The sequence below is a fragment of the Leptonychotes weddellii genome, chromosome 5 (assembly GCF_054177405.1).
Source record: "Leptonychotes weddellii isolate Sample4059 chromosome 5, ASM5417740v2, whole genome shotgun sequence".
Classification (NCBI taxonomy): domain Eukaryota; kingdom Metazoa; phylum Chordata; class Mammalia; order Carnivora; family Phocidae; genus Leptonychotes; species Leptonychotes weddellii.
Window position 1 is genome coordinate 156,913,559 of NC_138373.1, and position 8,944 is coordinate 156,922,502.

The following is an 8,944-nucleotide window of genomic DNA, read 5'->3' on the forward strand; positions in this document are numbered from 1 at the left end:
CCTTTTATTCAGGCCTAAAAAACAAAGGAAAAAAAAAAAAGTACCTCACAATACATGAATACCACTCAGTACCCTTTCCAGTAAGGTCACAGTATTTGTGTTTGTCATTTTTCCTACACTGTATGGTAAAATGAACTATGTTAATAGCTATATCTTAAATACTGTGATTCAAGTTTAAGAAAAATTTTAGTGTATTTTACTAACTTACAATCATGCATCTAATAACAAAGATTTGGATTCTTTTGAAATCAGTATTAGTTGACACACACTCTTAGTAGCCTGGCTCATGGAACCTACTGGAAACACAAAGGATGCTGGAATATAACTGACATACAGTTGCACACACATGTGCACACACACACAGCTTTTTGTCTCTCCCAAGCCATGCAGAATTTTATTTCCCCGTGTAAATCTGTTCCCTTCGTCATGAGTCACATGCGAGTACAAGCGAGTCTGTTTTCACCGTCTCTTCTGGCAAGGGGGCCAGAGACCCAGGTCCAGAGTCACTTACTGCTCCCAGCAGTGTCCTGCTGAAGACCTGAACTATTCCTGGGTCGTGGGTCACGGTCTGTTCTTCAGGAAATTATTACCTGTGGGTTATTACCAAAGCACTCAGGCAATCTGAAATCTTCGGGTGGGATATTTGCACCGCTGGTTCTCTGGCAGCCCCCAGATGGCCCAGCCCGAAGCATACAATGGAAACCACAGACCCCGTGAGGCTCCTGTGGGTCGTTCGCGGTATCTCGGCAGAACTTCTTGATGTCCACAGGGCCATGGCACTGAGAGTGTCTGACTGACACATGTCAGAACATCAGATGGATGCAGATTTCCAAAGCAAGACTGAGCTTGGTTTCTTGGTGTGTTTGTTACCACTCTGGTGCCTTATACTCTCCCAAGTATTCAGGGGCTGACAGACCCCTCGTCTTCATACTAAACAGGAGCAGTTCCAAAGCAGATCTTTTAGAGCAGGTTCTGGGGTTCTCTCTCTGGGTCTGGAGAGGAGGGCATCCATCCAGGGCCTCAGGGAACAGGGGTGTGCACAGAAGAGCAAATGGAATCTTCCGAGTCACATTAACCAATAGCGGTTCCAAGCAATTAGAAAATGACTGTAACTTTAATTTTTAAAAAATCTTCGGTCTTATTCTGTTTCCTGCTAGGAGATTGAATTGATCACGTATGTTGATTAATATCCTGAATTTATGGGAATGTACAGGTTTGGAATGTCCTACTGTTAAGACTGATGAATGTAAGGAGTTAATTTCAGGGTATAGTGTTGCCTTAATGGTTTTAAAAAATAAAACTCTTTTTTAAAATTGGTTGGTGAGTTCTGAGTGATGCCGTAAGATGAACATTTGGCTTGAAAATCCCCGGCTATAGCGTCTGCCCTCAGCCCAGAGCAGCCCCCGCCCCACTCCCCCAGGGGTCTTCACCTCTAGTCCTTTTGTCCTTCGGTTCGAATGGACCTAGGACAGTGTGGCCCCAAAATGACAGCCATTTGTCTAAAGTAATGTGATGCAGGGGAAGCATCAGGAAATAAAACCCAGTGCACACATCAGCCAATAAAAGCTCTTTCTTCATTCTCTCCTCAAATGCATGTCTGCCCTCCCCCCCGCCGCCCCGGGGGCAGCGTCAGCTGGCCTCCCAGTAGTTACAGGTGAAGACAGAGCCGCTCCAGCCCTGAGAGCCAGCAGACAGAGGCCAACGAGCCATTCAGTGTGTCCCCCACGGCATGGGGCCACGGGGGCAGGGGAGCCCGCAGGAGGGGTGCCCATGGGGGAGGAGTGCCCCAGGGCCGCCTACAGTAGCCTGCAAGGCTGGTGCAGGGTCCCCCATGGAAAGGGGCAAGCCAGCACCTCAAGCTGTGAGCCCCTGCACGAGGGAAGGGAAGACAGGGGAAGGGCATTGCTCTACCTTGGAATGGGACTGGGCCTATAGGGGCCAGAGCCGGAGCCCGCGGGACAGATAGGATGGAAGAGGCTGCACGTGGCAACACCCCAGCCCCCAACCAATGCCAGATCCAGGGTACCAAGGAGAACATCTGCCTCGCAAATGTTTCCAGGGAAGGATTACTTTTCAAAAAATTAACCGGTTCTTTGGGTATTTAATTATGGATCTAACACATGGCCAAGATTTAAAACGTTTTCCAAGCACGAGGGTGTGAAATAAAATTCCACTGCCCCCAGACCCCCAATCACGCCTGCAGCTCCCCACACACCTCAGGCACCTTCCCACAGGTCACCTCCCTGTGAACCGTCCCAAAGAGTGACATCTTCACCGCATGAACACTCATTCCCCAGGATGGGGAAGACAGGAGTCCCCACCCCAGCCGTCCTGCCTCCGCATAAGCACGGACAGCATGACCACCCAGCGTGACCAGAGGGCCTCCTCACACTAGACCAGGACAGTGGGCTTTGTCCCTTCGCTCCTGTGTCCTCAGGGCCAGGCAGAGTAGCATGTCACCTGGAGGCACTCCTGGATCTGATGAATCATGCGAAGGGCACAAGGGCCTTCCAGGTCCAGCCGTGTGTAAGCAGGAGCCAGGGGATGACCCTGCGGGAAGGCCTAGAGCCCCAGGTCCAGGGGGAGAGCAGAAGGGCCAGCAGGCCCAGCCTCGACTTCCCTTTGTGCCAGTTCTGAGCCATTTCTCAGTTCTTGCCCTGCAGTCTCAGCATCAAGGGGGCTCTGGACACGGTTAGGTCTGCAGGATATCTGGTCCAAGGCCTGCCTTTTGAGTGCCTTCTCTGCCCGACTCCCGATCACCTTCCTGCTGCAGGCTGGGCCCCAGCTCGCTCCAGCTGCACACGCTGCTCCTGCCTGCCCCGGAACAAGGCAGGGTACGATAGTTCCCAACTCAGCCCCATCCCTGACCCAGGCTTCAGGGACCCTGCCAGCCCAGAAGCTCTGTGCTAGGTGCTAATGCCAACCTGGCACCCAGCCGCACTCATGTCCGAGAGCCAGGCTGGCTGGCCGGCCTCTTTGATGGAGTTTTCCTTTTCTCCAAGTCTTGCCGGATTTCCTGAGGGAAGGCATCCATGTTTTCCTGGACACAGGGGAGGCAAAACCTCTTGGAGTAGAATAAACTGCATTCCTGAAAGAGGATGGGGGAAGGATGGGGGCTAAGTACCACAGAGCAGGGGGTGCAGCTTCTCCCAGAGGCCAGTCCTTCAACCCGTACAGGGCGGCGGGGGGGAGGGGGGGGTGCTAGGCAGGGGCAGCTGGGGGGCCATGTTGGCAGGGGCTGGCCAGGGCCAGAACAGCACGAGGGAGAGCAGGGCCCAGGGGCTGGCCAGCCACCTCCAAGAACGCGGTCATCACCTAAGAGAAAAAGACACAATGGAGGGCCGCCAGGGAGGAGAGAGCAAGTAGGCAAGAGACCCCTGTCAGCCCCTGCAGGCAGTGGGGTATCGGGGGGTTCTGAGCATGTGGGAATCACCCAGTGAGATTGGCGAAGGTGTCAGAGAGAACAAGGCAATGCAGGCCTGGGTCAACCCGGGTGAGAGAGCGTGGATGGAGTGGAAAGACTCTGGGGACTGCCATGCTCCGTCACGGGGGACGTGGAAACAACGAGAAGCTAGAGCCAGGGCCACACCTAAACTGTCAGAGATTCTAGATCCCTCCCTCTCCTGGTTATCACAGCAGTGTGACAGGGGCTTGGTGACCACCGGTGCTGGGCGCAGCCCCACAGACCAAAAAGGCCACTGGTGAGTGGCTGGTCTGGGCGAGAGGTCAGATCTGTCCAACCGCGGCCATTCTCCCCTGTGCCCATCTTTTGCCACTCAACTCCTGAGACTCATTGCCCAGGGCCCTGTCCAAAGACTACTTTCCCTAAAATCTTTAAAAAAAAAAAAAAAAAGGGCGCCTGGGTGGCTCAGTTGGTTGGGCGACTGCCTTCGGCTCAGGTCATGATCCTGGAGTCCCGGGATCGAGTCCCACGTCGGGCTCCCTGCTCGGCAGGGAGTCTGCCTCTCTCTCTGACCCTCCCCGCTCTCATGCTCTCTATCTCATTCTCTCTCTCAAATAAATAAATAAAATCTTTAAAAAAAAAAAAAAAAAGACTACTTTCCCAGCCCCTTCTGCAACTGGGTGTGGCCACAGGACTGGGTCTGTGTCATTGGCAGCTCTGTGCCGCCTCCTGGTTGTGCCCTTTGAAGGAATGGGCATGTGCTCCCTGTCTCTTCCGGCGGGTGGGAGTATAGGTATGATGGTGGGAGCTGAGGCAGCCACTGCGGACCCAGCAGATGCTGTGTTTTGAGAATGGCGTGGCGCCACCTGCTCTAGACTCTTAGACATACAAAAAGTGAAGATTGTCATGATCAGGCCACTGTGTTTAGGGGGTCTCTTTGTTCCAGCAGCTCAGAGTGTGCCTCAGCTAAGACAAGGCTGTCCTTCCTGCAGTTCTCGGAAGAGATCTGTTCCCATGTAAGAGAGGGGACTCGCCACCAACCAAGCACTTCATCCAAGAACACTGGAGCTCTCGGATACCATATGGAGCACCCTCTCCTCTGCTCACCAAGTGCAGCCCAAATGTGTAAGTGTGGCATTTAAGGCTTCTTCCCTCCCCCGTGCCCAACCCCCCTTTCCATTTCCCAACTGCTTCTCTCCTGCTGAGTCCTCACCAGCCGCCGCATGTCCTCGAACACGCAGGCCTCTGCCTTGCTAAGGCTTCGTCGCACCCTGTCAAATCTCATCACCCTGACGTTGACAGAGGCTGATGTTTAAACCCAGTCTGTGATGCAGCAGCCTTGCCTGTACTCTGCCCCCTAGCAGAATGCCCAGGGACTGCTGTCCGGCTGTACGGCTCGGGTTACAGGGGCCACACCTCAGCCACGCAGCCCACTTCCACCCACCTCTGGGTTGTCCAACAATAGGCTCACTAACCTGGTGGCCTGGGCCTACTCAGCCTCCTCAACCCTGTGTCCTCACCTATCAGATGGGGGCAATACTGCTTTGCACAGCTAGGTTTGGGGCAGGATTGAAGAAACCTGCACTGGGAAAACAGGCCCCGAGCACAGGGCCTGACCCACAGCTAATGCTCAAGAAAGCACAGTTCCTTCCTCCAGAAGGTCCCTCCAAGAACAAGCAGGAAGAAGGTCACTGTCCCATGGAGAGAAGCACAACAGCCACTGGCATGGCTGGGAGGGGGAGAACTGTCAGCACCCACTCCGCAGCCAACACTGAGACCCTCTGACTGACCCCAGCTCGCCCCTCTATCTGCTCACCTCTGTTGGCTGCAGGACCCAACCATAATGAGGTGGACCAGCTGGCCTCCAAGAATCCCCGGGCCCCCCACCATGTGACTGAGAGGGCTCCTAGGATCACCTCCACAAAGAGAGGCTGATGCTCATGCCATCCTTGGGGAAGGCTCACAGGTCACCTTTCCCACGATCATGTGTGGGGTCCCAGCCACAGGGAGGGAGGGAGGGAGGGGAGGCAGCCCCAGCCCACGCAGCTTACCCACCGGGCCCACGCACACCAGCCGGCTGCACAAACTGCACTTTGAGCCAAGGACCAGGAACCTGTCCTTGTCTGAGGTGAACGGGTCCTTCATGATGTAACTCTCCTCCAGGAGGCTGCAGGACAGTAAGTGACGCCAGAGGTCAGCACGGCCTGAACTTCTACTAATGGAAGCTTGGAAGCGGCATGGAATGGACCTCCCCTGGGCCCCCCACACACCTGGGTGGGTTCATGGGAGGAGGGGCCGGTCCTCCCTGTGCCACCGAGTAGTAACAGAAAGGCAAGCCATCGGGGAGAGGCTGGAACTGAAATCAGAGCTGCTCTCGGCTCTAACAGCCGTGGTGGGGAGAACCACTCCTCCCCAGCTGCTGCAATGCAAGGCCCCAGACCCCACCTGCCCGCTGGGGTGGGGGCAGGGAGCACAAGGTCCGTCCGAGCTCTCGAAGCCCTTCCCTGCACTCCCAGCACCCACTCCCAAGCAGTGCTCCCAGCACGCAGGGAGAACCAGGGCGCCTTACACCCTGCGTAAGGTACTGGCCTCACCCCGCACATCAAAGGAGACCAACAGGGGTCCGTGATGATGGTGCTCCTGGTCAGCAGAGGTACCCACCCACAAGAAAGCCCTGGCCCCTGCCACCTATCCCATGTGAGTAACATACTGGGTGAGCGATGTACTGGTCAGCTTCCCCACGATGTGGCATTCAACGAAGGACGAGTCAGAGGTCAAGAGTCAAGCTCCAGAACCCACTGGCTCTACTCAAGGTCGGTTCTGGGCAGATTCATGAGAAGCTGGTCCTTAGGACCCACTTCCCTCAGGCAAGAGGGCAGGCGGGCTTCCCACTAAGAAAGTACGTCACCAGGACCCAGGAGGAATGGCAACAAGGCGCAGCCCCAGATGAAGAGGCTGCCACGGGGCCTTTCACTTCCAGGAGTTGAGCTGCCTCAGCCAGAGCCACAGCGCTTCTACCTCACAGCTGGAGCAGGTGCTGGTCTCTGGGCCGAGGGGGGAGGGAGGGGCCTGGAGGTTCTGGAGGAGCCAGAAGGCCCTGGGGCCTTGCCCTGTGCCTCCGCAGGTCACCCCTGCGGCGTCCAGAGCCTGGGGAGGGATGGGCCTAAAACACGACTCCCACGCCACATGTCCGACTCAGGCGAGGCCCCGGCCAAGCAGCTCGGCCAGCGGCCCAAAAAGCGCGGTGTACTCACATGACAGAGTGGGTGTCAGGGGGCTTCTGCCCCACGTAGCTGTACGGAGCTGTCAGGGCACAGAGCTGGCACGTAAACACACCCAGAGGACAGCGCTCCGCCTCACCCTCCATCTGCGGGCTCAAGAGAGGTGGCACGTCGCCTTCAGAACCAAGAACCGCGACATCTCAAAGCCTCCCGCTGCATGCCGCCTGAGCGCCCAGCGCCGGGCTTTGCTCCCGCCGCGTACGGAAAGTCCCCCGGCTACCGCCGCGGCTCTCTCTCACGTGGGGGCTTTCAGGAGTCCGAATATCTCTCTCTCTATCTATCATCTATCTATCTAACTAACTACAGGGTTTCTTTTTTCCGTCACCCGCCTGCGCTTCCTTAGCCCAAGTCTTTGACCTGTGGTCCGGCGCCTTCCACTAGATTTCGAACAGTTCCTGACCATCACCACTTCAAACAGCTCTCGGCCCTATTCTCCGTCCTGCGGAGCTTCCGGCCGCGAGCCCGCGCGACTCCCACGCCGTCCTTCCGGTCCCGGCCTCAGACTCCGGCTGTTTCCTTCTCCCTCCCCTTGCGCTTCGGTCCCCTGCAACGGAAGGCGGACGCGCCCCCGACAGCCTTCTTCCACCGCTGTTCTACCCGCGCACCTCCGCCTGACTGCCTCAGTTCCCTGGAGGGCCGCGCACCTCCGGGCCTGCCCCCCGGACTTCGCGCTCCAGTCCCCTCCGGCCTCTGCTCCCAAACCGCGGGCAGCAGGGAACAGCCACGCCGCCAGGGCGCGTAGCTCGCCTCCTCACGGACCTCCGCCCGCGGCGCGTGCGCGGGCCCGCCTCCCGACAGCAACAAACCGAAGCGCGTGCGCGGGCCCGCCTCCCTACAGCAACAAACCACGGCGCGTGCGCGGACCCGCGCTGGCCGCGGACCCGCCCTGGCCACGCACCGGAAGCCCTGGAGACGCTTTCACGGTGGATTTCCGCCTCTGGGGCGCGGCGGCGGAAGGGGAAAATCGGGCTTTCCTAGGGCAGACCGATCCCACTGGGCCTTCTGTAATGGCTACTCCAAACCTCTTCGTTGCTTTCTTGGTTTTCCACCGGGCTTTGCAGAGTCCAGGCGGCTGCAGCGCCACGCCGCATCGTCTTGCTCTCTACGCGCCTGGGCTGGAGCATTACGGTCCTAGCTCGCTGACGCCCTCCATCCGAAGCCTCCATTCCCCACCCACCCACCTAAAACGCGAGTCCCCCGGCCTGGGCCAGCGACACAGGTAGGAGTGGCTGTGTCCGACCTAGGCAACAGACAAGATGGGTTCCATAGGAGCCCTGGCTTTCCCCGTGGCCTTTATAAAGCGCTGTGCACTCCGGACATGTCACTGTGCTGCTCGCAACGTGGCCTGCGACGCCCTTTGGGGTCTGAGCCCCACCGTCCTGTCCCTCCCTGGCCTGCCCTGCTCTAGCTTCCAGAGAGCCCTCTGGCCCGCGGGCTGGCTGGGTCACCCGTCTCAGACCTACTCTTTCTTCGTGCCCCCCACCCTGCCCCTCTCCAGGCCCCTCTGCACCTACGTAATCCAAGCACTGTGCTGCCCCTGAAGCCAGCAGGCCTGGGGGCTGGGCCTTTTTCCTTTGGGGAATTGAGAAAGAAGGAATATACAAGGCATTTTAGTAATCCTGGCAATAACCACTACTCCTGGGCCTGGACTCCGGGGAGTTGAGCAAGCGCTCCGATTTTCTTACTAGCAGATAGGACCTCTGGGTGCTTCCAGCAATAGCAGCCTTTGGATCAATGCCAAGGTCATATACTGTTTTGACTTTTTTTTCTGGGTCTGGCCAAGGATGGGTCGTTTGGATGAAGCATTTCATATATGACCTATAACCACTCAGATATATGACCTTGTCTCATGAATACTGTAAAAGCTGTTCGACAGGATAGACAAGTTTAGGAGATGGACTAGAAGAGCTAAGGGAAATATTCAAAGAGCAATCATGGTCTTTGACAGAAAATAAAGTTAATTTTGAATTTGAGCTGTCCTCAGTTTTTAATATTAGAAAATATAGGAAAAAATCCAAAAGGATTAACAGTATCTCAAATATTTTTTAAAAAATGGTTTCTCAGGGGCGCCTGGGTGGCTCAGTTGGTTAAGCGACTGCCTTCGGCTCAGGTCATGATCCTGGAGTCCTGGGATCGAGTCCCACATCGGGCTCCCAGCTCAGCGGCGAGCCTGCTTCTCCCTCTGACCCTCTCCCCTCTCATGCTGTTTCTCTCTCGCGCGCTCTCTAATACATAAATAAATAAAATCTTTAAAAAAAAA

The 8,944-nt window shown here is 56.4% G+C and overlaps 1 protein-coding gene across 2 annotated transcripts; it reads right to left on the reverse strand.

The window, feature by feature from the left end:
* Positions 1-365: 365 nt before the first annotated feature.
* CDPF1 (cysteine rich DPF motif domain containing 1) lies at positions 366-7,459 on the reverse strand. Of its 2 annotated transcripts, none has more exons than XM_006750007.3 (3): positions 6,658-7,453; positions 5,459-5,570; positions 366-3,088 (listed from the first exon to the last, which is right to left on the reverse strand). In XM_006750007.3, exons 1-3 carry the CDS (start codon positions 6,768-6,770, stop codon positions 2,942-2,944), a joined length of 372 nt encoding a protein of 123 aa, XP_006750070.1. In that variant the 5' UTR covers positions 6,771-7,453; the 3' UTR covers positions 366-2,941. The 2 variants fall into 2 exon arrangements, with proteins under 2 accessions (XP_006750070.1, XP_081678783.1); XM_081822657.1 differs by having other exon boundaries at positions 2,945-3,315; positions 6,658-7,459.
* Between the last annotated feature and the right edge of the window lie 1,485 nt (positions 7,460-8,944).